Genomic DNA, 26774 nt, shown 5'->3' on the forward strand with positions numbered 1-26774 from the left:
TTTTATATTAGATAGATGATAGAGTTTGCAAAGCTCAGTGATAAGCTTATTCTCAGCATCTTTCAGATTAATAATTTAAATGTCAGTTGCATTATTTATAAGCTTTTAAATAATGATTTTTAATGAATATTCTAATCTCTTATATCATGTTGATTGAGTAGCTATAGAGATCTTAGGTTTTTAAGAAGATTTTATATATATTAACAGATTGAAAGAAGAATTTGTAGAAGTTGAAGAATTTGAAGATATCATTTTTTCAGATATAGTAATGTTAGATATGTGTGAAGTGATAACTGTATCAGCTTCAGTAGTGAATTTTTCTGATATAGTTGAGAAAACAGTTATATCACTATATTCTGTAACTAGCAACTTCTCAAATACTTCAATATATACAAAGATTGTATTATCTGTGTATTTTTACAATCTGAAGTCTTTTTCATTATAATAGATATCTTCTATATGAAAACACAGTTTTCATGTGATAATATTTGTATGAAAATTCAGAATGTAAGCTGTGTTAATGAGTTTGATATTGAACTGCTTTTCTGCTTCATTTATTATAATAGTTCTAACAGTTTTATAATCTTTAACTTTAGTGCTGAAATTATCTGTATAGACTTTCATATTCTCATTCATAGATATAAAGAATAGAAAATATGTTTGATTATTGTATATATACTATTCTGCATCAGTATCAAAGATTCAGGAGTTTCAGAAATAGAAGTGAGAATGTGAAGAGTTTATTAATATTTTTCAGATTTACTGATTAATAGATTGATGATTGATAAATTAAGAAACTGATTACTTCAGAATTATTTCTTCTATAACTGCTTCATTGACATCTATCATATTCATATTTATAAATGAATCTCTAGATATCACATAATTAATATATCTCTTCAATTCTTGATTTTTAAAAGCTTAATCAATCTGAGTTCTCTTCTTCTCATTTTTCTTTCATTCAGATGACTTTCTTAATGAATTGAGATAGTAGTATTAAGTGTATCAGTGTCAGGCTCTGCAGATGCAGTTTCTGAATATTACTGATAATAATTACTGAGATCTTTTATTAAGAGTAGTAAAGTTCATAGATTTATCTTCTTTAAAAATACTCATTTCTCTATACTGTTTCTTGAAGTTCTTAACTAACTCTATCAAAGATATAACATCTTTATCATATCAGATATTCTTAGTTCATACTTGTATATAATCTGCATCAATAGCTAGATTTGTATTTAAGAAATCTTTTTTCAAGTTGAACTGTTCAGCTATATCTGTCTCTTTGATATTATCTTCAATAAGAGATCAGTCATTTAATCACTTCTCTATATCTCTGTTTTTCAGTGCTTTACAGAGATTATAATATTGAGTTCTCACATCATTCTGATAATCTGTAATTGTGAATGAGAGTTAATCTCTTAATAAATAAATAATCTTCTTCACATCTTCATTCTTGCTGTGTATATATTGTAGCTCTGTGACATTCACTGTTCTTTATATAACATCTTGTATCTTTGTCATATCTTCATTCAATTTCTCATATTTCATATATTTGATTTTCCATGCAGTGATCTTGATATCATATACTATCTTAGTCTCTGCAGTGACTTCTTCTGAACACTCTGATTTCAGAGGTTCTTCTAGTTCAGAGAAGATATCAGATTTATCAAGATTAATGAAGTCTGATACCTTCTTGTTCTTTGCATATTCTAGTATATACTTGTATCAAAGTTTTCAATCTCTAGAAATGCTAAGGTGTACAGTTGCACTAGACATTGTCTTGTCTGTCATATTGATTGAGTATTTCAGATAGATATGATCAGAATTCAGAGTGTATAACAGTCAATTATATTGAAATGTATACAAGTGAGGATCTATCTTCTCAGTTTAAATGATAGTTATCAGTTTGAATGAGGATTGGGATTGGTGTATGATATAACAGTCGAGTATTTCAGACTGTATACAAATGAGAATCAATTGTCTCAGTTCAAATGATTGTTGTTAAATTTGAATGAGGATTGGAATCAGTGTATCACACTTCTCTTCAGATGCTGCTTACCGGGAATCAGGTATGGTATAACAGTCGATTAGATCGGACTGTATATGAATGAGGATCAATTGTCTCAGTTTGAATGATTGTTGTCAAATTTGAATGAGGATTGGGATTGGTGTATCGCGCTTCTCTTCAGATGCTGCTTACTGGGCTCATAACTGTTGGATTGAGTGTCACAGATGAATATGTTGAAGACATATGAATCTTATCTGTATCAAGATCTGCTTGTTTTCTTATCTGTACACTATCTAATATATCTATTTCATACAAAAGATGGAGCTATTTATAGTAAAATATATGTGTGAGCCAAGAGAGCTAGCATAAGCGAGTATTAGATGAGTGTTGTAGTAAGCTGATGATGATGAGAAATATTGTAGTAATACGATGTTGGTGGCGTTCAGTAGTGTATAACCTCTTTTTCCTGACAAAAGAATATTCAAACTCCAAAAGAAACCCATAAAATAAGTGAGCTGCCATACTTATGATTTAATAGTACACTATGGTAATATGTCCTAACCTGGCGGCAGGCAGAATCTACATTGACAGAACCTGCGTTGTGCGGAAATCTACATCATTGATGTGCTTTATTCTCCCTGATTGTGCATAAGGCTGGAACACCCACGGCGCCGCTATCTACGGATTTTGGCAAGCTGAAAGCACGGTTAAGATCGCCTTCAGGAGCGGCGGTTAGAAGAATGAAAAAACAATATCAAATACTGACTAGACAGCATCAATTATTACCGTTGTCAAAAGTTTAATGAATATCACAAACAGAATCTACCTTACGGGAAGAATTACATTACAGCTTAGAGGGGTCATAGTTCAGAACCCATGTTGAAAAGGGAACCCCTGTTGCAGAGTTGCAGAGGGAAATAAGAGGGAACCTATGTTGCAGATGGCAGAATTTTCATTACACCTAAATAATCAATTTCCCACGCTTCGATTTTCAATAGGACAACTGCGTGGGCTCCATGGGCGCCACCGCGCCCAAGTTGGATCCGAACTTCTACCCCCCATCGACCGTTGGTGGATGGTGGATTTATATCTAGATGGTATGTCTTCCATCGACCGTCCATTTCATCACCTGTGTCCCTGACCATTTCGCTAATCACATCCGTGTGTAGATGTTGGTGACGAACTCAAGATCACTCTGCTTGAGTATGAAGGAGAACAGAACGAACCATTTCGACAGCGGTGGCTCACACGTTTATCAAAATGTAATCGAGAACGCCTTGAGCAACTCGACAACCACAGGAACCGTCGACTCCGTCAAGGGTTTGATGCATTATTGGCCGTCTCAGGCCTTTGGGGTCGTGGAATGCGGATCAGTATGATCCATCGCTTGATCGCTGTTGGCTGTATTGAGGTACCTTCCGGCGGCTTATTATTGTTTGATATGCTACATTTTTTCTGACATGCTCGCAGGAGATCTTAAACAGTCTTAGCGATATAGGAGAGTACTGGTCTTCCCTCGTTGACTACAGTCCAGCTGCGATGACAAAGATCAGCTCAGACACTGTGGAGGAGCTGCAACTGATGGCGCCTCACACATCTCGCATCGAGGCGAAAGCTGCGCGGGGGTATGTCCTGAGCGGCCAGGCCTTTGTTGGCTTCAGTGAAAGTGAGAGGAAGACCATCTGGAGCCGAATGGAGAAGTTTGATGGATTGATCCCTTCTGTGTATACATTTTTTGAGAACTTCAAGTATCTAGAAAGTTGCGCCCACTGCGTGAAACGACTCTTTGGCCCTTCTAGAGAGTCAATCTGGAGCACCATGAAGCATATGTTCATCACTGCCCTCAACACGGAGGAAGATTGCCTCATTCAGACATCAGAGTCTACATTCCGGCAGACACGTATGATGAGTGCTGAACGTCTCAATTTGGCGTATCGACAGGTGTGGCTCTATGCCATGCGACACTATCTCTTGATGCCAGCTGACCCAAAGAACGATGATGACCTGCTAGCCAAGCCGAACCGTGCCAAAGCTGACGAGCGTGTGGTCTACGAGATGGCCAAACTGGCGCACCGTCTCGGATTTCACTCCCCTGAGATTACAGCATTGATGAACCAGTCTCCTGATCAACAAATTGCACGAGCCGCTCTGCTCCGGGTCCGAATACAGGGATATCAAGTAGGCTAGTTATACTCAAGCCCATGAGGTGGAAATCATATAACTACGTGTACCTTCTTTGAATAAAAATGACGGCAAAACATCCTATCGTTTAAAACAACTGATTGGATTGTCTTCCCTTCTTGTAGTCGATTGTATGCAGGCTATAACACCCCCGCCATGGAATGTCCGAAGTTATCCGTCCACTCAGCTTAAGCGATTCAACCGTCCAGCCAACGAGTGCATGGAAACACAATGTTATGCCATTGATACTATCCAATAAGGCATGATGGGGGTCATCAATAGAATACAGCTGGCCGTTCTTTGAGTAGGTAAAATGCTAAGTTGCCTGTCCCAACCCTCCTAGAAAGATCAAAACGCAAGTCATTTCAGCTATCTTTTACTTCTTTCGAAATCCCGATCTCAAGGAATATTGCAGTACTTGATCACAATGTTTCGTCCTACTCAAGTCCTTCAAGCTCTTAAGCAGATCATTTGGCTGCATAACCACTATAGCAATTCCATCGCTATCCGTGCCGCCGGTGAAGAAACCGTGAGAAAGCATTTTGACAGAAATAATCTTGAAAATCGCGATATTGAAATTGCTAAAATCAAGTAAGGATAGACAAGCGAGAAGCGCCTATAGTTAGATACACTAATAATAATAGCTCTCAAGGTCCAGCTGGCATTCAACTCCTCAAGACTCTGAAGAACATTTGACGTTTGAATTCGAAACGGGAAGCAATCAGCATGTCACGACTCAACATGTCTACAGGTCTACAGAGTAGATTTGTAAGTCATTCCTACTTTCCACGTTATTTCGCCTGTTACAAATGAGTTCCTTCGTATATAGATGAGCCCTTTTCTGAGTTTCAGCTCAGCACAATGCGCACAAGAATCTACCTCCTTTCATTGCTATGTTGCCAGTTAGCTATTGAGAGTTGGAAATGTTATCGCGCATATAACTAGTAGCTGTTCAAATCTTATGAAATTTTAATCATGAATATTACGCAGCGCAGATAACACATCAAGCAGTTGGAATTCAAAATCCTTGTGATATTAAACGCATCAATAAACCAAGTGGAACAGCGGGTTGTAGATGTAAACTCTCACTACAGAGTAACTATAGTTAACCTTAATACAGTCTCTTCCGTGGTGCCAAGCCTCCCAGTCATCGGATTTCCCAAATAACTAACTTAACTTATTAATGTTCAACTGTGAGCTAACATAGTTAGTTACCCTCTATTATTGATAATTAAAATTAACCTTGAAACACATTCGTTCTCCGTTGCCATCGCCGTAATGAATTTCTTGAAAAGCTTACTCCCTACCACTCGACGAATGTCAAACTCGCGGAGCCACATTAGCAAGCTATCAGAAGAGCCGTACCAAAAGTACAGCTCAGGCGGATATCATCCTACGAGGCTGGGTGATGTGTTTGATGAAAAGTATCAGGTCGTTAGAAAGTTAGGTTACGGCCAGTATTCAACAGTGTGGCTAGCGCAAGATATAAAGTAGGATCCCGCTTTTCCCTCTCAAATGATAATTTTCTGACTTATAAACTGTGAACTAAAGGACTAATGGAGTTGTTGCCTTGAAAATCCTGCAAGCTGATTTTAGCGTTGACGGGATGAGAAATTATGAACTCGAAATGCTACGGTTCATGAAAAGTGACGGATCTACCCACCCTGGGAAAAGGCATATTCTCAGCCTTTGTGATGATTTTCAACACCACGGGCCGCATGGAGATCATATATGCCTAGTGCACGAGGCAACAGGCCCAGACCTAGCAAAGTATCAACGTCGCCTCCCAGAGGCTCAGATACCTGTGCCAACGGTCAGGCAGATTGCAAAGCAGCTCTTACTTGCACTTGATTATCTCCACCGTTCTTGCAGCATAATCCATACCGGTCTGTAATTCTTCCCTTTGAAAAGTATGTAAGGCTAAGATTTGAACAGATATCAAACCAGGGAACATTCTTATTGAGATGGATGAAAACGAGCCGATTGCCCTACGTGCCCTACCATCAGATGTATCTAAATCTTCGGAATTTTATATGGCTTCTGAGCCTCTTCCTATGAATAGTGATGTTTCAACCATTAATGTTTTTTTAGCTGATTTTGGTACTGGTAAGCGAGCTCTGCAACATCTTTATATGTGCTATTTTAGGTAGCTGACACTGGCAAAGCTAGTTGGGTTGATAGGCACTTAACAGAGTTTATCCAGCCTCGCTGCCTACGAGCACCCGAGGTTATACTGGAGGCTAAATGGGATGCAAGTACCGACATATGGAATGCAGGATGTGTTGTAAGAATTTAAGATTTCAATCCACTGATAAAATTCTAGCTTACAACAGGCCTTAGATCTATGAGCTTTTAACAGGAAAATACCTGTTTGATGGCTGTCCAAGTGCAGCGGGTTCTTATGCCCCTGAACATCATTTGTCCCAAATGGTCGCTCTTTTCGGCCGTTTTCCTATAGACCTACTCAATAGAGGCCAAGCGTCAGAGAAATACTTTGACTCGGAAGGTAAAAAACTATACAATCAGTGTTTCATTAGAATTATCTAATAGAAGTTGTGATAGGTAATCTTAAAGGCATCCCTGCCATGTCTGGATTCTCATTGGGTGGGTTCATCGAAAACGGGAGCTTCCATTCTATCCAGGAGAAGGAAGACTTTATCCAGTTCCTTCAATCCATACTTGTTCTTGCCCCGGAAGAGCGAAAGCCCGCTCATCTGTTGCTTGAGGAGTCGTGGTTAAACAAAGAATATCGCTGAAGCTTGCTTTTCTGAAGCTTTTTTGAACAAAGCACGCTCTATGACGCATACGCCATTTTCTGCTCAGCTCACCACCCACCGAATAAATCAAGTTTATAAAACCTTTCCATATACTACAGAGCAGAAATTTATAGCAAATTATACGAACAGGGATAGATCCAATTGCCTCTTCAAAGTCTATCCCCCATTTGTTGAGCTGCTAGGTTTGACTGCGTTGAGGTGACCGAAGCGCCATCAATGTCAAACACTGCCTGGCATCCTACCGCGGTATAAGGAAAACGGAAGCCATGTCCATCATTTGCATTGGGTTCAGTATCTCTGCTAGGCTCGAGTAGGCAATAGTATAATGTCATTGGATCATTTTCAAGCACCCGAAGAATCACTTTCATGCGACCATTTGTCAGCCGGCTATACTCATGGCCTCCTTGAATCATATGATATTCGAATGCTTGGGTAACAGCTACACAAGATAGAAATGCAGAGTCATAAACCCGCTTTTCATCCACATTCGTCGGTATAGTCACTCATTGGACAACTTCTTCTAGCATTCTGAAGGAAGCGATGGAAGTAGCTAGAATCCAAGTTACTTTGTCCTCTCCATTTTTGGACAAGTTATAGATAATTTCTTTGACAATCAAACATCCACATATGAAGACCTGAGTCTGTGGATGACCTCAAGTCAGCCATCTCAGGTGCATCTTCTTGCATAGACATGACACAATGCCATCACTATAGTGCAAGATATCCAAAATTCCCGCGATTCATTGTCCATTCTTCTTCACTTTCCTTCAAATGAAGAAGAAAGGCCATTTCTACATCTATAACAAGCTTCTCAGCAGCTACCACATGAACATCTAACACTCTAAGAAAGCCTTGACGCATGTCGCACAAGACTCCCTGATTGTATTGAAAGCTGTCCGCATGGGCTATGATGCCAGTGGAGTAAGGTCGGGCAGTTGCAATGGCTTCCCGTACGCATAACATTCGCCTTATTGCTTCACGATAGCCGAATTTCCTCTGTTGTCACCAGCCTGACCTCCGCGCCGTATGTGTGGAATGCCTGAAGAGAAGACGTTGATGTATTAGCGTTGAATGCTAACGGACTGGCTTAAAGGACAGAAAACTATTACTAGAGCAGACTTGTAAGCCATCTTCTCAATTTCTAGAAGATAATAGTCTTGTGTCTACCATGCTAAGCATCGTGTAGGATTCGCAGGTAAGATACCAGACAAAAATATCTTAATGCACACGAGCCTCTGTGTGCAAAGACATTGTGGAGCTAAGCTCAAAACAGAAGGCCCTGCAAGATTGATTTTACAGCTTATTAGGGCCTGTTCGGTGCGTCTGTACTTTTTGAACGCAATAGTGGATCTCATTAAAAATAGTGTATTTACCAATTATTAGTAGCAAGCTGGCGTTGTGCCATCACACTATTCCACTGCTCTGAGATGGAGAAAGGAAGCTCACAAAAATGCATTCTTTTTGAATGAAGTCCAGAGTCAGTTCAAAAAGAACATATTTTTGTGAGCTTCCTTCTAATTAATATTAGTTAACTATCTTCACTATCTTCACTATTCTACACTATTCTACACTATATTATCTCTAAAAGTGCTATTCTACACTATCACACACTGTTGAAGTTAAATACTGCTTATTCATAAGATCTTGATAAGAGATGCAAGTACAGCCGCTCAATCCACTGAACATCTGGCCATTTTCATCTGTACTTTGTAAAAAGCAGCTGTATTATTAGTACAGATGCTCTGTCCACTGAACAGTCATGATATTGGGGCTGTACTTTTTAAAAAAAGTGGAGATCCGTACAAAAAGAACGAGTACGGAGTACACATGGACGTGTGAGAGAGGTTGAACGTGGTTGGTTGTTGTTGTCTAACTAGTAGCTAGTGAAAGCCAAATATATGTGTGTGGGTCACGTGGGTTAGGGCTTGTGTAGTAGCTCCAACACCCCCCCATGCTACGCAGGCCAGTTAACCCACGCAGCCAAAAGCGCCCAAATCATTCAAATCTGCAATAATAATTAATTACACAAAGTAGAGTCTAGTTTTCTCATAAGGACTAGCTCCATACATGCAAATACACGCGAATATGCAAGAAAAAACGCTCAAATCCATCCTTCCTGTATCTGTATTACCCCCCCAGTCATCTGAACACTGCGGGGTCTCATTTCTCATATTTTTGTCATTTTATTGTTATTGTTATCGTGGTTATCATATAGGCACACTCGGTGGCCTGGTTATCGTGGGTTATCGTGGTTATCATATAGGCACACTCGGTGGCCTGGTTATCGTGGGTTATCATGGTTATCATATAGGCACACTCGGTGGCCTGGTTATCGTGAGTTATCATGGTTATCATATAGGCACTCGGTGGCCTGGTTATCGTGGGTTATCATGGTTATCATATAGGCAATCGGTGGCCCGGCATCATATAGGCACTGGGGCCTGGCATCGTAGGCACTGTGGCCTGGCATCATATAGGCACTGTGGCCTGGCATCGTAGGCACTGGGGCCTGGCATCATATAGGCACTGGGGCCTGGCATCGTAGGCACTGGGGCCTGGCATCATATAGGCACTGGGGCCTGGCATCGTAGGCACTGTGGCCTGGCATCATATAGGCACTGTGGCCTGGCATCATATAGGCACTGTGGCCTGGCATCATATCGGTATTTCCATCGTTTTGGCGTCGATATTGGCGGTTATGGTTATGATTATGTCCGTGACATCGTTGACACCACGGGTTATGGTTATATCCATGATATCGCTGATACCACGGGGTTATGGTTTTGATTATGGTTATGGTTTTGTGAAATCTGACCTCCGGATCCACAGTATTTTTGATATTGGTATTGTTATTGGCATTGTTATTGGGCATCATTATCAGGATTTTTTTTTGTGTTCTTGTCATTCAACTGAGCAATATGCTGTCTCAGAATGGCAGCTTCATTGCAGTCTGTCATATCTTCGCGTTCTGGAGGATTATCTTGGGCTTGATTATTCTTGTTGTCTTCGCGCGGTTATTGATGTTGGAAAGAATCCAGCTATCTGATTCTCTGAGATCTCTTCGCGGTTGATCGATCTAGTATTGACAGGCATTTGATATGAGGTATTTGAATGAAAGAAGCAGCTATTTGAAAAGCTTATTGTATGATTATTGCATGGTTATAACGCTTCGTAGAAGTGCAAGGGCTTCATAACCTGTGAGAGAGGTTGAACGTGGTTGGTTGTTGTTGTCTAACTAGTAGCTAGTGAAAGCTAAATATATGTGTGTGGGTCACGTGGGTTAGGGCTTGTGTAGTAGCTCCAACAGGACGCACCGAACAGGCCCTTAGTAATACGGAAGAGGAAAATCCAGATCTCCGATGTTCTGTACATTATTGTACCTAGGTGCCCTTCCAAGGCGAGCACACATTATCACAATGGCCCCCACCCTCGCGCTATGCCATGATCTACAGATTATTAGTTACCCCATCTGGGTATACGAAATATTTTGATGATGATAACGCACTGCTAATATACGCATGAACCAGCTGGCTAAATTATGTGCTGTCAATATTCTCACAGAGGGGTAGCTAGAACCCCCTCACAGCTGCATTTAATTCACAGACCATTGAAGGAGATCAGATGGTTAAAGGGACTTGGGATGATTATCATTACAGTTCTGTACCATTTCAATTACAGAAATATACTCGGTAGGTCAACGCTCAGAATCAGATTCAGATGGTTATCTGTCTCTGCTATTTCACTCAAAAAGAAAATTGCATTTATTAACTACTTATTTAACAGAGACTTGCCAGAATTTTTTCAAACTTTTATAATACTTCACCTTGCTTCTCTTCAAAAGTCTCTTCCGCTTCAGTGCGGCTTCACAGCCTTCAATCTTAAAGCACTCAGAAACCTAACCTGTATTTTATTTAGTTATTTCATATCAGAAGTGAACCAAAATTGATACAACAGAATCACAGCGAGAATGGTTTGGATTTGAACATGACAAATCTTAACAGGCCACCTCAAATAAGAAACTAGTTGGGATGATTGCTAAGAAGGAGCCAAAGGCTACATGCAGTATGAACCAACTAGACATATCTATGTGGACCGCTATAACTACTCAGTGAAGGATCGACTGGGTCTTCAGTCTTCACAACAGATAGAACCGCAATGTAAAATTCCGCTGTACTTCCAGCAATAATCGATCTCGTTGGCTGAATCATGTTGAAGGATTCTTTCTAAGCCTTGTTCTCGTTCAGTAATCGTAAGGGGATGAAATATTGGGGTAACTCCTATAGGTATCATAGCACGGTGGGATTTTAAATGCACATGTACATGTACTATGCATACATATACATTACCTACAGATGCGGAGTATGCCTCTGGTGTCTATATATGCAACGGGAATATCGATATCCATATTTTGCTATAAAATACTGGGGTTCAGGAGTAGTATAAGAGAGATATAGTTGGTCCGGAGATTTGATAATGAAAATCACCAGCCGGGCTGGGTATTGCGCATCGACGAGATTGCCCTGGGTTGGTGACAAGTAAGGATCATTCACTCAAGGAGAACGTATATATATATATATTCATTCATTTGAGAAACATCATGAAGTAAAAAGAAAATAGGAATGGCATATGAAACTAACCTCATAGGGCTAGCTCCCATAATAGGAAGATTCCAACCTTTGCCCGAAAGCTGATGATCCCATATCAAAGCCCAGAGCGGAGACCATTTAACTATAACGGACAATTATGAATCTCACAGATTAAAACACCGCCTGCTTGCAAGTCAATGGTGATTAAAAGAGAGGCAAAGGAAACTACTCCGCCCAGCACTTCACTCACCCGCGATCTTCGGCTTCACCTCGGCGCCTGTGTGTAGAGTACATTTTCAGGCATCACGGCGCGACCGCATAGGATGTCGGCCGTGGATATGATATAACCACGTTGCAGAGATAAAAAACACAAAAAATAATGGGTGGTCGTAGGTCGCATACCAAATCGCGGAATGGTTGCACCCAGTGTAAATCGCGGCGCATCAAAGTCAATAACCCTAAATATCCGTCTTTTATCTTAGCTCTAACCAAGGGGAAATCATAAAGAAAGACACAACCGCTAACACCAGGTCTGTCTTCCCGTGGAGGGAGGTGGGCAATCTAGTGCGATGAACAACCTCCACAATGTTCCAATTGCGCCCGCAGAGGCATCGCCTGTGACCTGGCCCATCGAACACTCTTATCAAGATCCACATCGTCCGCGACGATAGCCTCACTGTCTCCGCAACTATCAACGACTACAACGCATTCCATTCTCTCGCGTTCTCCAACTGCATCTTTCATCGGGCCATCTGCAAACGGCTCCACCATCCCAAGTAACACAGGCCTGGATGTAATCGACCTCGAACTCCTCCACCACTACACTACCTTCACCTACAAAACGCTCCCATCAGGCGCGACCCCCGACCAGCACGAGATATGGCAGATACAGGTCGTCCAGCTAGGATTCCAACATGAATTCCTCTTGCGTGGCATCCTCGCAGCTGCTGCCCTGCACCTCTCCTACCTACTTCCTCAGCGGCGGGAATCACTAGCTCTTCGAGCATCCACCCACCAAAGCATAGCCGTGCAGTCCTTCCATGAGGCGTTGAACCGCGTCGACCCATCAAACTGCGTGGCCATCTTCGCATTCTCCTGCATCCTCGTCGCGCTCACTTTTGCCGCGCCCACGAACCCAGCTGTGCCGCGCGACCAGGGGGGATACCAAGGCGCCCAAAAGGAGATTCTCGACTGGTTTCACATGGTCCGCGGCTGCAACTCGGTCCTGCAGACGCAGTGGGAGACTTTGTCCCAGAGCTTCCTGGCACCCTTGCTAAATAAGGCTATGACCCAGCAAACTGCCCCGTCTCATAACGTGCACGACTCAGACCGCGTGACGGACCTGCTCCGCCTTTGTTCCAGCGAACGCCTCGCAGCGGATAGAGAGACGGCCAATGCGTACGCGCTCGCGATACACCAGCTGCTCAATGCCTATACGCAGGTATCCATCCTGACCGAGCGCAAGCAGGATTTTGTCCCCGCCATCTTCGTGTGGCCGATAGCGATTCCGCAGACATATCTGAAGCTATTAGGCGAGCGCAAGCCGGAGGCTATGGTGATTCTGGCGCACTATTCGGCACTACTACAGCGGTTGGATGACCAATGGTTTATGAAAGGTTGGGCACGGTACTTGGTGAAGCAGATTGAAACGGCGCTGGGGGGAGAGTGGCAGCCGTGGTTGTGCTGGCCGAAGGAAGTGACAGGAATATAGGCTGCTTCGGCCCAGTGAAATTTTTCTGGGCGGGGGGATTTGAAACTGGTCACAGAACCTGTCGGGCGAGGAGAGGAACAGGCCGTGCCCAGCTCAGTTTGGAGAAACGAGACTGTTCCATCGTCGGGCTGTCACTACGCTGCGTCGTCTCGAATTGCCACGGGTGAAGAATATCTCACGCAGATAGTGGGGGATAGGTCATATTATCCTCTTGTTCCTGGTTCTCGGTTCATTCGGAAGTATCATGTTGTTTTATGCATGCCCCTTCTATCTTATACCTGTATGACCACATGGCGGGGCCCACCCACCAGAGACATCATATTTCCTTTTATATGCGATTGGCCGCGATGGGACATCGAATATGATTAGCTATTACTCTGAGGGTAATTCTTACAATATTTTGTCCACAATCTCAAACATGCCGTGAGGAATCTCTGAGGAATAATTTTCCATCATATTGACTATTATCGGCTTATTAATTATTTTTGAACGATATTCTGTCCTGTTTGATCTCTCGACTACATAGAATGTACTCTGTAACTACGCTGTATGATGATTTCGGTAACTAAAATCTGGACTTGGCAACCTCCCTTTTTCAGCCTCCAACCTCGACTTCAGCATCTCAACCTCAACCTCAACTCTCTTAAACTCTCACGCAGTCCAATCCAACACACCAAATCTCCTCTCTTTACTGAATAAAGAAGCCATCTCCTACCTAAATATGATCGCTCTCAGCTAACCCTACCAAATCAGTGGGCATCTGGAATATTGTCTTGGCTATCTACTCATGCTATACTCTGTATTTAACCACCAGCTAGCCGCCGACTTCAAGAGGCCCCCACTCAATCGGCGCATTGCCAACCCTGAAACTTCAATGGTTGCGCTTCTGTATCAGCCAACGCCCGCGGTTCCACCACTATCAACCACTCATGCGACGTGCTTCATGGGCTCACCCCGTCATGAGTAATTGCTCACTAGAAATGCCCATTGCGCCTGTCAGTGTGGCCCACTGTTATCCTACTCATTTAGCGCCTGGCGCAGTCGACTCCGTTTTGTTAGAGTGTCTATGTAGCGGAATGCTACGTCTCTCAGGCCTTTTCTCTTATTCTTTCTATTTCTCAGATGGAAATTTGATGGTGGAGGCAGGAGATTCAAATGGAGTGCATACACGTTCATTTCCATTCATATCCATATTTTCACTATTTTCTATTTATTTCGCTGTACATCATCGTTCGTTAAATACCTTTTAATTACCTTTCGTCACCGCCCGCTGTTGTTGTTATTACTTCAACAACTCTCAAGGGACATTGGCGCTGGTCGTCAATAACCTATTTCGTTCACTTCTCAACTTTTGCGGATCTAGATCTTGCGTCTTCACGGCTTGAATAGCTAACGCCACTGTTTTCTTCCGTGTGAATTCGGGGTGCATTAGAAAGGAGGGAGGAGCGAGATCACGGAAGGGAAGGGAAGCGGAGGAGTTCGGGCACTCTCAATTTTCGCGCGGAAAAGAGGGTTAGCTGCCCTCTGTCACTTGGAAATATCTTGTTAAGAGAATAGGGAAAAGGGAAAACAATATTTTGGAGAATTTGAGTTGAGATAAAGGCCGAAAAATCGAAGGACATGGTCGATAGGATCCTCGCCACTTTCCTTGCGGCAGACGGACTCTTTGTCCTTGGCGGCGCCCTCATTCTCGCTGTTGCGCTCATCAGCAAATCCCAACTGGGTGCCGAAGCAACATTGGATAATGTCGCGCACATCTTGCTGCTGTCGCACTGCCCTATAACCCGTTCGTCTTGGCCCCTCCCCGGCTGAGCCAAATTTATACATCGATTTTTATACACATGTACTTTAGAGAGTTGCTGACATTCCTTTTACGTTGTGTTTCTGTTCTAGCGGCGATCGTCAATGCTGGCTTCATATTTTTCACCTTCATCCTCTCATTACCTGCGATAATACTGGGGACGGACAGACTGTGGCTCAAAATCCATGGCTGGTTCGTCGTTACAAGCGGTATCTTCACCCTTTGTCTAGGGCTTAGCATTTGGTTTGAAACGCTGAAGACGCGGTCGAAATTGGGGATAATGTGGAAGGAACAGCCTGCAGCGGTACAGAGTTTACTGCAGCAAAGGGTGCGTTCTATATATATATCTTCTTGTCTCACGTTGAAAAGGCGAAGAGGCTAAAGAGACTGGAGGCTACAAGTATGATATACTGACAAGATGTGGTATTTTCAGTTCGACTGCTGCGGCTATCTAAACAGTACTTCTCCGCCATTCCAAATCGATCAAACATGTCCGAACCCCCTTGTCGCTGCGCAGAAAGAAGGTTGCGTAGGGCCTTTCTCCGATTACGCAAATCACTTCCTGGACGTTATTTTTACGGCAGACTTTGGTGTTGTCGGTGAGTCATTTCCCCACCCCCTTTTCCTCCCCTGCTCGTTCAGTCTCTATAAATCGCAATAAATTATCAAAAGGAGAGAGAGAAAAAGTGTGTCTTTAAGTCTAACCACTTATATCTCCACAGCCATTGATGCTATTCTCCTCCTCTGCATCGCGATTGTCCTCAAAGACCGCAAAGACCGCGAACGGTACCGCCAGATAGATTTAAAGAATGGGTTCGAAAGTATATAAGCAAACAGATTGAAATATGTATTTACCGCCCAGTAGCTGGCAGACATCAAGCATTACTTGTCCGGTTTATGTTTTTAGAACTGGTAAAACATACTAATTTGAGAATTTGAGGCATACCCGCCAAAAACGAACCTGGACTGAGGATGGATGTGTTGGGAGGACTGGGTCGGTCCTTTTGTCAACATCTAACGGCGTACAAAGATGATTATGTCTTGCCAGCGTTCAATCCTACCGGGAGGCCCAAAATGTCAACCATGCCTGCTTTTGAAAACTCCTTCCGCTATGCCCCTGAGACACCAGCATAGCAACCAAGCTCCTATCGCGTCAGTGGTCAAATTCCACCGGCACACTTCGTCGTTGCCTGAACCCAAACTATCTTCAAGGTTGTGGCCGGACTTTTGCTGAACCTTACTGTATGACTCGCTCATTGTATTTTTCCCTTTCTTTCACGTACATTTTTTTTTATGTCGTTCAATTTTTTCCTCAGTTCTCCCTTGCCTTGTCCATCCATCCATCTCTTATGTCAAATTGTCCCTCATCAACTCATTCCCCTTCCACTTCTTCATCTATCTCCAGTTTCAATGTTGGTTGCTTTGGCATTTGATATACATTAGATCGTACAGTACATTTTCTTCTGTGTCATACATTTATTTTATTCAATTACTATCTTTTTCCCTTGTAGTATCTTCGTTCTCTACGTTATACCCGTGTTCTTCAACACAGCTGACACTAGTCCTCTTCAGCCCCGGTGATATTTCCGACATATATATCGACAGATAATGTACAGCTCATGCACATACCTACTTTACTCACTTTACTCACTTACTTGCTTATTTGTATTGTAAACGGCTGGATGGGTGTGGATATACAACTTTGGTTCTTTGATTCTTTTTTTTATGTATTCATGTTGGTAGGGAAGAGAGAAATAGTGCAGGAAAAGTGTGCAGAATAACAAACTATAGTCAAAATTCTTCTCCGCCTAAGAGAGAAGGTATAATTGTGGAGTGAAAAAGAACTAAAATGTAGGGTTAGAAGAGCGGATAGTATCAAAGAAGGGAGTGAGGAGAATGGAATGCATTCTATATTATACATCATACCTTCTACTCTAGATTTATTTTTTTTCAACAAAAAAGGGCCAAGCGAACCAACCCACCGGATAAGAAAGCCAGCTCAGGATTGATGGCATTTCTATTGAGTTGTAAATACATATCCATGTAAAGTATATCGAATTGAAAATGGAAAAACGAAAAGGGCCAAACCCTACCAAAACAGGATGAGAAAGAAAAGAAAATAAACTCCGTTTTGATGCCAATGAGTTCCCGTCTTTCGTCGTATGTATGTCTTTCCGAATGTAAATGATATGTAAAGTGCATTTGTTGTGATAAGAAAAAGAAAGCAAGAAACAAGAAGAGAAAAGGGCGCGGAACGGGAACGGAATAATGATAAGAAAATGCGTGGTTTCGTTAGGTATGGACGGATAACAGTCGAAGGAAAGATTAGTGAGTGTGGAATGGACGTGATGGGATGGCGGGCGTTAAGAAATAGAGGATGGATGAAAATGGGGATTTATCCCCCCATTTCCCCCCGGAAAGGAACGGAACATTTCGTATCAATCATAGTATAATTTTACCTGTCTTCAAAAATGTCATCTCGCTTTTAGCTTGCCTTGTTTTCCTTCTGTTGGGTTCAGTTTCTTCTTACTCGATGTTGTTGTGACAGTAGTGGTAGTTGTTGTGGTGCTTGCAGCATCAATATCACCGCCACCGCCCGCCGATGTGGGGGTTGAATCGGGAATATCCATGGCGGCTGCCATGTCGGGCGTGGTTCCGATCTTCAGTTTGCTTGGTGGTGTGGGCTTTTTGCCGGAATATTTCTTTGGGGTGTTTAACTTTTTCTTTTTGGTGATGGATCCGGATGCCGCATCGTCGTCGCCACTGGGAAGGGCACGTTTGAGAGTTGAAGGTTTCATTGGAGGTGGCGCTGGGGTATTAGTTCCGTTATCCATTGGGGTGAGGTTGCGTTTCGTCTGCCTACCTGATAGGCCTAGGCATCTATCGAGGTGTTGGGCGACTCTGGTGACGACGAAGTAGCGGGGGCAGTTGGGGCATTTCACGGTGGGGAAGGAGATTTTTTCGGCGACAACGTGTTTGAAGGAGTTTGAGGGTGTTGAGGGTGTTGATGGTGGACTAGATGCAGGCGTGTTTGAGCTGGTTTGCTGTTGTGGCTGTTGCTTTCTCTTTCTGTTTATCTTATCTGTGGCGAATGGATTGCCATGAACATCATGGCCAGGCATGATGATCGGGGGATGCTTTTTACAGTATTCTTTATATGGATCCGGTGGTGGTCGAGAGCCAATACCGGAGAGCGGGTAAAGAAGACGGGGGAGACGGCAGTTCGGACACAGGATTTCTTTGGTCACTTGAAATGGATTCCCTTTCAAATAAACTTTCCCACTGTCATAGGTTGCACCGTCTGTCTCTACCCGAACGGGATCGTGGTCTTTTTGCTTCACACTTGACGGAGCAGTGGCACCAGGTTCGACCGATCCGCTCTCAGGTGCTACCAGATCATTTGCTTGGAGGCGGCTTGCTTCTTCCTCGCCAAGTTTCTTTGCCAGGACGACAGCTGACCTCATGCGCGCAATTTTCTCTTCACGGTGGACTTTTGCAACAATGTCATGTATTATATTGTAGAAAGTGTCGTCCAGAACACTCCGGATCTGCATGCCAGTCAGACCACGCAACCGTAAGCTGCACGGAACAGAGAATGCTATCCATAGCCACGAAATCAAACAAGGGTGGTTGGGCGCTTACCAATTTAGACATGGTCGCAGAGGGTATATCGTTGTTCGCATCCGCAGTCCCAGCCATGCTGGAAAAAAAATTTCCCCTGTTCTAGTACCCTAAATCAGTTTATATGAATCAATGAAGGGCCACCAAATCCATTCAGCACCATTTCGGGAAATAGTGGTAAAAAAGTTCTCAGGTTGACGCCTTGCCACCTGCGCAAAAGCCCTCATCGCTAGTTTTCGTGGGGTTTCCCGGGATTTTCAAGTGCATATAGAGGCCATGATGCGGTGACGGAGTGACTTCAACATGGGCAGAGAAGGGCCTGACCTAGTGCTTACAATGGACACAGCTGGTTCACCTCAGAACAACCTCCGCAAGGTGCAGCCCTTGACCGCGGCGATTCCTTTGTCCCAAATGTATATAGCTTATTCTCCATGCGTTTAATCCAACACGAAAGCTAGCCGATAGGATGAAGACTGTATGCTTCTGCAATGAAACTCGCTGGGTGGTTCTTTTTTCTGTCTCTGGCGCCTGCCAGTTCCAATTGCAACTTCTGGACTGGCGAGCGGCGTCTGTTTGTCTAGTGGTGACGAGGGCTATCCAAAAACAAAAAAGAAGGAGTAAAAGAGAGGAACCCTATGTCTTTCACTAGGCGCTCATTTATAGGGAAATATGTAGGAAGCGGCGTCGATGTGAACCTGGCCTGCAACCTGCTGGTATAGAGTTAGCCGTTAACTCAACGTCAACTCGTGATTTCCCGCACGAAGTCCTACGGGGAGGCAAAACTAACCTCCGCTAAGCAGAACTGCCCAAAAAAGTGTACGCTACTCCGTCCGCTGAGTGGTACCAAGTTGTGAAGAAAGCGGTCTGTGAGTAGGCGTCGTTGTAGCTGCACGATGAACTGTCCAAATGAAGCTTACAGCTTTCTGCCGTCTGTCTTTGTTGGAGAAATCCGGTAATGTTACGGTATTTCACGGAACTTGGCGTACCTCGAAACAGGGGAAGGTCTTATCTTATCTAATCTCATCTCCGCAATCTTATTTAAGCCGCATCGCATCTCCAACGACGCCAATATCAACACCATCAAGCATTCTTCTCAACTAGACAAGGTGGCCCGTTTACTTTTTTGTTATATATGGCGACTGGGTTTTCCTTTTAATAGAGAAATGTAGCGACAATAGAACTCTTCTACCCCCTACGCATCAGAACTTATGACATTCCCGTTTTTTGCGAGGACCACGGCGGCCAAAGCCACTCTTCCTCCTCCTTTCTCCTCACCATCTACAGCAAACAACAGAACAAACAATAGCAGACCAAATGCCGATAAGTCGAGCTTGAGAAATAACGTTCCCTCCTTTCAAACTACTCCCTCGGCTCCTCCACCATCTCTAGCCTCGACGCGCGTTGACAAGTCGCGTAACACCAACCCCGCTTTGGAGCCAAAACCCTACCCCAGCTCTCTCGACACGGTTAACACTCCACACCCAAATGTCACTGTCGAGCCAGTCAGGACAGCGCATGTCCCGTCGTTGATGCGAATTACAGGCCTCCTACTTCCAGTTCGCTATCCAAATTCGTTTTACACGGCCACAATCACAGATCCCATTGTCGCCTCCGTGTCACGGGTTGCCATTTACCACGACCACCCCGTCGCCGATGTAACGGCAACTACCTTCTCCACACCTGCCAAGGTACCCTTACTGTCGAGTTCAGATAAAGTTATCGGTGGGATACGATGTAGATTAGAACCGCTACCCACATCCCCTGATTCGCCTGCTTCACGCCCACTGCGACAGGCGACGAATTTATACATACAAACTCTACACCTACTATCACCCTATCGTGGTAGGGGCATAGCTGCGTCCCTACTAGACTCCTTGCTATATGATCCAGGAGCCCCTCCAGGAACGCCAATGCGGCCGGTATCCACCATTGTTAGGCATTACAATATCCGGACAGTTACGGCGCATGTCCACGAGACTAACGAGGAAGCGCTGCTCTGGTACGTTGCACGGGGATTTACGGTCCAAGAACGTGTGGTTGAAGGGTATTACAGGCGGTTGAAACCTGGTGGCGCGAAGATAGTCAATCTCAAGCTGGAATGGGACGAAGATGATGAGTGCACTAAGTCTAAGCCACTTGACGACGTCGAGAGCAGTGACAATGAAGGCGACGATGACTGGGAGAAGGTTGAGCTGGAGGAAGACACTGCTGCTGCCACAGAGAAACTGGAGGACTATGACACCATCGACATGCAAGAGTGTGTTAGGAAACGAGCGAAAAACTCCTGAACGGTTGGCGAATGACGTAGAATTTAATTATGCCTGGAGTTCGGCGAAAGATGTTTGCTTTACGCACGCACAGCCCAATGCCGTTTTCTGATCCTCTGGGAGATCTCTTGCATGGGGGTTTACCGCACATTATTCCTCCTGCACAAACTCAACTCAACTACCCCTTAAGGAGCCACGAAAGACCGCGTCTGCGTAATGGTATCGACCATGTACCTTTCATCATCCGCGCACAACCGCGTCCAATGCAGGTGAACCAGCTATGCATCTCCAAACGCGTAACCGCCTCGCACACTCCATTCATTCTTAATGAGGGTATTATGCCGAATCGTACCTCGCCCTCCCCAACTATATATACCTACAATCTCATGGCATCTCATTAAATATATATATATATATATATATATATTCCCCCCTCATCTCCCGACCCGCGGAAATTTGCTGAGAAAACGAGAACTGCCATCTACATCTCGTCTACGAGGTGAAGGATTCCGCGTTTCCCTCAACATTATAACTTCTGTCGCTATTTCTCTTACGGACAAAAAATCCTGTTGAAGATCCAGCGTAGAAATCAATATCCAACTCCGAGAACAAGTGAGTGTGTGTGTGTGAAGGGGGGGCCGGCGAATTGCCTATACCACTCTAAGGATTATAGGATAGAAAAACCGCAGCACTATCTAAACGATTCAGAAGTTGGATGTACAGTACCTAATTTCTAATACATATATTTTCTATGAGAATCTGTCTCTTTCCATAAGAAGTTTTATGTGCAGAATACATGCTTAAAAGACGTGCGGGCGGCTCTATGTGTAAACTAATAGACTTAGTTTTGTAGAATCTTAATCTGTTGGAGAAAGGTATAATTGTAGTACCTAATACGCAGGTTATACATGTTATTAGCTAAGTAGAAAGCGGCCGGAATTTGGATATATATATATATACTGTAAGAATGCAGCCTTCACTATGCAGCCTTCAAAATGTGGAGAAATGGAGGAAGAAGGAAAACGGGAGAGGAGAAAATAAATATATATATATAGTGGTAGGATAAAAAGAGAGGTTTTCCCCGCCTCTTCAGATCCTTGACAGGATGCGCAGTGGGAAAAACAAATGTAGCCGTCCTTCCCATCGTTCTGCATCCAAAAGATAAGAATTTTTTCAATCCAAGTAAATCACAATCCTAACCCGGGTATCCGTCTTTCATCCAAACATGAACATAGGAAAAGAACAAGAAGTAAGGTATGTCGACGCTGGTAAAATAACAAGAACAAAATATAGCGATATGCCAATCACTCTCACTGGAACAAAAAGCCGGCCCACAGCGCTCCAGCATCACCCGTCCTCCTCAGATCGCATAATTCTCCGTATGCAAATACAACTCATCCCTGCCAGGATCTTTCATAACAACCCTCTGCAACTGCGCAACCGTTCTTGCCACATCAGTCCGCATGCTAGGCGGCCCGCAGACAAACACGCACGTACGCCGGCCAAATTCCTTGGAAAACTGTCGTAGGATGAAAGGGATATCCGGCCGGCCGTATTCGGTGCGCCAGCCGTCGCGTTTCTGTGTCGGGAGGAAGGCGAAACGCATTAGGTTTTTTTGAAAGAGGGTGGGGGTGCTGGGGAAGCCGAAGTCGAACGACCGTGGGTCTTCTATATCTCGTTGTTGGTGTTGGTGTTGGTGTTGGTGTTGCTGGTTGAAGTAATCTGGGTGGGAGAAGGGGAACGAGGGGAATGGATGTGCGGGACTAGGGATGGGGACAGGGGCGATGATTTCAGGGCCCTGGGAGCGCGAGTGGTGGTAGTTTTGGTGGTGTTCATGGAGATGGGCAGGCGGGAGGGCAGCGACGCCGTCCTCGTTTTCGCGGCGGAGCTCTTTCTCGCGCTCTGAGTCGCCGCCGGCTTCTTCACGGATGTAGGCGGAGTTTCGCTTGCTGGCAACTCCCTGGAAGACGTCGTTTATCCGGTCGTGCAGGACGGTGCTATGGGGTCTCGAGCGTGTCATGGTCGTGCCATCGTAGCGCTTCGCGGCAGTGAGGTAGAATTGGCAAAGGACAGAGCCTGGAGGGGCGTATTCACGACATATTCGCAATTCTTCCTTGAACCATTCCAGCGTTTCCGGACGCTTGAGGGCCCAGATGACCCGCACCGTTCGCGTGAGAGCTTTGCCATCTCGCATTCTTTTGATTAGATCAAGAAGTTGGCTAGCAATGGCTGTGATGCCGCTGCCTCCTGCAAAGAATACTACGTCATCGAATGAGGCTATTTCCCGCCGCATGCCTCCGTAAGGTCCATCTATAAAGGCGCGATATGTCTTATAAGGACCCTTTTCAAGAGCAGTGTCGAGTACTTTGCCGGTGAAGCCACTGAATGGTCGAAAGACAAGTGTCATATCTCGGTACTCCTCGCCATATTCGGATGGGAAGTCGTCACTACATAGAGAGGCAACAGTGAAGGGATGATTTTCGAAGAATGAGATGCCCGGCATCCTTAGATAGACGTACTGGCCTGGTCTCCATTTCATCTGCGTGGGAACCGTGACTTTGACCGCAGTTTCGGGGAGAATTGTGACTGCGGACTCTTCTCCGATCAGCCAGGAGAGGCGGAAGGGATTCGTCCAATTCAAGAAGAACAGTCTGGCAAAGTATGACACTACCCAGATCGCCACGGTAGAAAACAGGTAATGCCAAGAAGTCAAGAAATTTTTGCAGTGCCAGAAAAGCATACCGAGAAAGATGACGCTGACAGGGGCGTGTAGAGTTACAAAGAGCTCATACAGCCTGTTGCGTAGCAGGGGTAAGGAATGGACGCAGAGGAAACAAAGCGGTGCGAATGCAGCCAGTCCAGAGGCATAGATATACAAATTCCCGGTGCGAAGTTTCTCATATATTTCAAGTCCGTCGTTCTCCCAGACAGGGGTAATGTAGAATGGAATCATGTGGACAAGGCTCAAAAAGAGGCAAAGGTAGCCACCCCACCGATGGAGCACATTAAGCCGCTCATGGCCAATGCCAGTCATTAGGGAGATGAGATTTGCCTTCGAGCTCAGCGCGATTATCCACGGCATCAGTGCAACGGCTATCATTCCGGCACGTATTGCTAAGGGAGGGGATCCGGCTCGGATGCTGCTGTAAAAGAGAGGTTGGGGTATGAAACAATAGAGCGTAACAAAGATTAAAGCCATCAACACAATAACAGTGGCACCCATCGACGGGGGCACGATCTTGAGTTTCCATATTCTGATAACGGGAATTGGTCTGTAGACTAGCCACCTTATAAACGCTGTCAGGTAGTTAATAAGCCATAGATTCGATATTGAGGATTCTTGTCTACGCGGGGTTGTGGATGGAAGTGGGCCTTCTGGGGGGAAGAAGTTGCGTGAAGAATTGGCAGTACCAGGGCTTGTCATTTCGAAATCCGATTGTGGCGATGACGTCTTGTTATTGAGGACTTCTTCCTTGTAGAGGCCTGTTCTTATCTTATCGCACCAAACATTGTAAAGATAGAGCAAAGTCGTGGCAATGAGCAGGATGATGGAGAAATATACCCAGCCAAGGGCATATTTACCTGATTCTGCCCATGGATCCCTCTGGCTCTCTTCTATTTCTATTGGAGATTGGTGGACGTCGGGAGGAATTGAGATGCGTTTCGCCAGTGAGACCAATGATTCCAGGCCTCTAGGAAAAACTCCCGAAGAATCCTTCAACCTGTTTAGCGGTGACATAATTTCGTTGATTTCGAAGGCGCTCTCCAAATTGCGGTATGCAAACCACCTATTCCTGATCCAGCTAATATATCATGGAAATATGTTGGCCTTCCTGACTTGAAGTTTCCTTCGCCTCGCCCGTTCCGTTCAGGACAGACAATTGTCTTCCTCTAATCAACCAGCTCCCAACCTGGCTAGCTGCCACTTCTACCAGTCAATGGTATCTCTTTTATAACACAGTTGTTCACCCGCGGAACCGATGCGCAAGACGACGGAGAAAGCGTAGGATATTCACGGAATCAACGAGGTCAATGTCTAGAGTTGCCACAGCAGCCGAGAAGTCAACGGTTATTGACTAATGTGCATATTGTCAAGGCCAAAGATGGAGTCAGAGCAGAAGAGCGGCGCGACGACTGAAGTAGCAAGTAACGGCATACGAAAAGGTGAAGATTTAAGCTCGTGTAAGTTCGTCTCCAATTGGTTTGTGCTATTCGGACCCAACACGTGTACTCTTGTCAGACCTTATGACAGATTATGTAGAAGCAGTGCAACTGGCTCCCACGATCCTGCGATGAGACAAGTTTGGGAAGACGATTTAAGGCAGGAAAACGAAGGAGCGGACCAAAGCAGGCCGGCCAGGGTTGGTGTCGAAGCGGGTGCAAAAGCAAAAAGATATTAGAGTAACGAATGAATGTAAATATACTACAAGTCAAGCAACAACGGCTAGCCTGATGGTCTCTTGATGGGAGGTATCTTCGGCAAACTGTAAGGCAGGTGGCTAGATATATGTCCCGGCTCGAGGGACCGGAGACCGTGGAACAGGAGCTACCTCCTCGGAAAGGGGTGCTTTTGGCCGTACTAACCGGACCCAGCCTTGCTAGTGGAAGGGAATTAATTGGCTGGCAGACAGGTCGATGGTCTTGGACGTAATAATGTACGGAGTAATGTACAGTGTAATGTGATGTGATGGGCGTAGATGTTCAGCGGGTAGGAGGAAGTCAAAACGTAGAGTTACTTGACAGCATTCGACAGCTTGTCGAGACGCATGAATTGTGGAGTGTGACTGGAAAATGGCGGGTCCTTTCACGGTCTCTTTTTGTCTGTTAGTTAAGCTGGCGGCTGTTTGAGCTTTCACGCTGGAGGGCACATTTTTTATTGTATGTTCATGCCAGAGTTGGGAAGATCCAAATGGCGCTCAGCAGGCGCTTTTGACTTTTGAAGAGGGGATGTGAGCGCGTGGAGAAAGCTGCGGGGCTGCATCGGAGACATCGCTCTCGGCGATGGGGCCCTGGACCTCTCTGCAGTAGTTAACTAGTTAGTTACGCTGCGTAGCCCGTCCTTTGGGGAGCGGGGATGCATGGTGATCGAATCAGAAGCGAGGAATGGGCTGCTCACATTGTGACAACCAGGATGGCCGTCACGCATCCGAGATGGAATTTCCATTATTGCTTTTTGCCTTGGCTCTGAGACTCGATCTTTATCCGTTGCACCAGGCCAGGGCCAATCAGAAAGGCTTTGCCAGATTGATAGAGTGGCCTCGTTAAACATCTCCAAGCAAGGTCACCCTTCAAAAGTGCTGTTCTAGCTGTTCGTCAGTAGGAATGGAGAGGTCGGCATGTGGTGACGGTACATACATATACTTTCGGCCGCCATCTGCGGCCTGCTGCAGATATTGTGAAGATATTGTGAAGATATTGTGAAGGAGACAGGGTAATGAATGTTAACTTACCATGCAATTATTATTGGAACTTACAAGCAATCAATCAGGCCAAGCTGTGGGCCATCATCCATCCTCAATGCGATTAAACATGTAATAATGTACGGAGTACAGTACAGTAGTTACAGTACAGTATCTGACTCGCGTAAGTTAAACTTAGTCCTGCCAATCACAGGAGACAACAGGCGGGGCAGGCGAATGAGAGAGCTGTGTTTACCGCTGCCAACCATACTGTGTAACTAGTACTGACATAGTATGATATTTATTTTTTGAAATACATACATATCCATTCAGCTTCATTATTAAGAGAAAAATGTTATAAAATTCATGAATATATTTTCTCTGTTGAAGCTCTATGCTCTCTCTATCTTTGCATTCTTTATT

General features: G+C 44.5%; 10 protein-coding genes across 16 annotated transcripts; 6 read left to right on the top strand and 4 right to left on the bottom strand.

Moving 5' to 3' along the window:
• Positions 1-1494: 1494 nt before the first annotated feature.
• On the bottom strand, positions 1495-1791 carry BDBG_17517 (uncharacterized protein; the record flags this gene model as incomplete). Its single annotated transcript, XM_031725213.1, has 2 exons — positions 1495-1709; positions 1770-1791. The coding sequence occupies 2 exons, from the start codon at positions 1789-1791 to the stop codon at positions 1495-1497; spliced, it is 237 nt and encodes a 78-aa protein (XP_031579830.1).
• An 845-nt stretch (positions 1792-2636) lies between these two features.
• BDBG_06907 (uncharacterized protein) lies at positions 2637-4544 on the top strand. The gene is made up of 3 exons (XM_002622743.2): positions 2637-3105; positions 3178-3419; positions 3479-4544. Exons 1-3 carry the CDS (start codon positions 2940-2942, stop codon positions 4193-4195), a joined length of 1125 nt encoding a protein of 374 aa, XP_002622789.1. The 5' UTR covers positions 2637-2939; the 3' UTR covers positions 4196-4544.
• Positions 4545-4616: 72 nt separating this feature from the next.
• On the top strand, positions 4617-4953 carry BDBG_17518 (uncharacterized protein; the record flags this gene model as incomplete). Its single annotated transcript, XM_031725214.1, has 2 exons — positions 4617-4780; positions 4842-4953. The coding sequence occupies 2 exons, from the start codon at positions 4617-4619 to the stop codon at positions 4951-4953; spliced, it is 276 nt and encodes a 91-aa protein (XP_031579831.1).
• Positions 4954-5366: 413 nt separating this feature from the next.
• On the top strand, positions 5367-7777 carry BDBG_06908. Of its 2 annotated transcripts, none has more exons than XM_002622744.2 (6): positions 5367-5679; positions 5741-6075; positions 6125-6295; positions 6355-6473; positions 6530-6695; positions 6752-7777. In XM_002622744.2, exons 1-6 carry the CDS (start codon positions 5468-5470, stop codon positions 6943-6945), a joined length of 1197 nt encoding a protein of 398 aa, XP_002622790.1. In that variant the 5' UTR covers positions 5367-5467; the 3' UTR covers positions 6946-7777. The 2 variants fall into 2 exon arrangements, with proteins under 2 accessions (XP_002622790.1, XP_031579832.1); XM_031722826.1 differs by having other exon boundaries at positions 5786-6075; positions 6752-7751.
• A 1648-nt stretch (positions 7778-9425) lies between these two features.
• On the bottom strand, positions 9426-9841 carry BDBG_17519 (uncharacterized protein; the record flags this gene model as incomplete). Its single annotated transcript, XM_031725215.1, has 2 exons — positions 9426-9727; positions 9782-9841. 2 exons carry the CDS (start codon positions 9839-9841, stop codon positions 9482-9484), a joined length of 306 nt encoding a protein of 101 aa, XP_031579833.1. The 3' UTR covers positions 9426-9481.
• Positions 9842-11931: 2090 nt separating this feature from the next.
• On the top strand, positions 11932-13263 carry BDBG_06909 (C6 zinc finger domain-containing protein; the record flags this gene model as incomplete). The annotated part of the gene is made up of 2 exons (XM_031722827.1): positions 11932-12000; positions 12118-13263. 2 exons carry the CDS (start codon positions 11932-11934, stop codon positions 13261-13263), a joined length of 1215 nt encoding a protein of 404 aa, XP_031579834.1.
• Positions 13264-14883: 1620 nt separating this feature from the next.
• Positions 14884-15893, top strand: BDBG_06910 (tetraspanin; the record flags this gene model as incomplete). The annotated part of the gene is made up of 4 exons (XM_002622746.1): positions 14884-15049; positions 15157-15392; positions 15498-15663; positions 15787-15893. The coding sequence occupies 4 exons, from the start codon at positions 14884-14886 to the stop codon at positions 15891-15893; spliced, it is 675 nt and encodes a 224-aa protein (XP_002622792.1).
• Positions 15894-16734: 841 nt separating this feature from the next.
• Positions 16735-19643, bottom strand: BDBG_06911 (transcriptional activator). 6 transcript variants are annotated; one of them, XM_002622747.2, is made up of 6 exons: positions 19473-19643; positions 19010-19395; positions 18707-18787; positions 17595-18612; positions 16991-17527; positions 16735-16908 (listed from the first exon to the last, which is right to left on the bottom strand). In XM_002622747.2, exons 3-5 carry the CDS (start codon positions 18761-18763, stop codon positions 17520-17522), a joined length of 1083 nt encoding a protein of 360 aa, XP_002622793.2. In that variant the 5' UTR covers positions 18764-18787; positions 19010-19395; positions 19473-19643; the 3' UTR covers positions 16735-16908; positions 16991-17519. The 6 variants fall into 6 exon arrangements, with proteins under 6 accessions (XP_002622793.2, XP_031579835.1, XP_031579838.1 ...); XM_031722832.1 differs by having other exon boundaries at positions 19021-19392; positions 19473-19609; XM_031722830.1 differs by having other exon boundaries at positions 16991-18612; positions 19021-19395; positions 19473-19609.
• Positions 19644-19651: 8 nt separating this feature from the next.
• BDBG_06912 (GNAT family acetyltransferase) lies at positions 19652-22010 on the top strand. Its single transcript, XM_002622748.2, has one exon. It carries the CDS (start codon positions 19894-19896, stop codon positions 20971-20973), a length of 1080 nt encoding a protein of 359 aa, XP_002622794.1. The 5' UTR covers positions 19652-19893; the 3' UTR covers positions 20974-22010.
• On the bottom strand, positions 21666-26459 carry BDBG_06913 (metalloreductase transmembrane component). The gene is made up of 3 exons (XM_031722833.1): positions 26308-26459; positions 26069-26254; positions 21666-25971 (listed from the first exon to the last, which is right to left on the bottom strand). Exon 3 carries the CDS (start codon positions 24689-24691, stop codon positions 22313-22315), a length of 2379 nt encoding a protein of 792 aa, XP_031579840.1. The 5' UTR covers positions 24692-25971; positions 26069-26254; positions 26308-26459; the 3' UTR covers positions 21666-22312.
• Positions 26460-26774: the final 315 nt, after the last annotated feature.

The sequence above is a fragment of the Blastomyces gilchristii genome (genome assembly GCF_000003855.2).
Source record: "Blastomyces gilchristii SLH14081 genomic scaffold supercont1.16, whole genome shotgun sequence".
NCBI lineage: Eukaryota > Fungi > Ascomycota > Eurotiomycetes > Onygenales > Ajellomycetaceae > Blastomyces > Blastomyces gilchristii.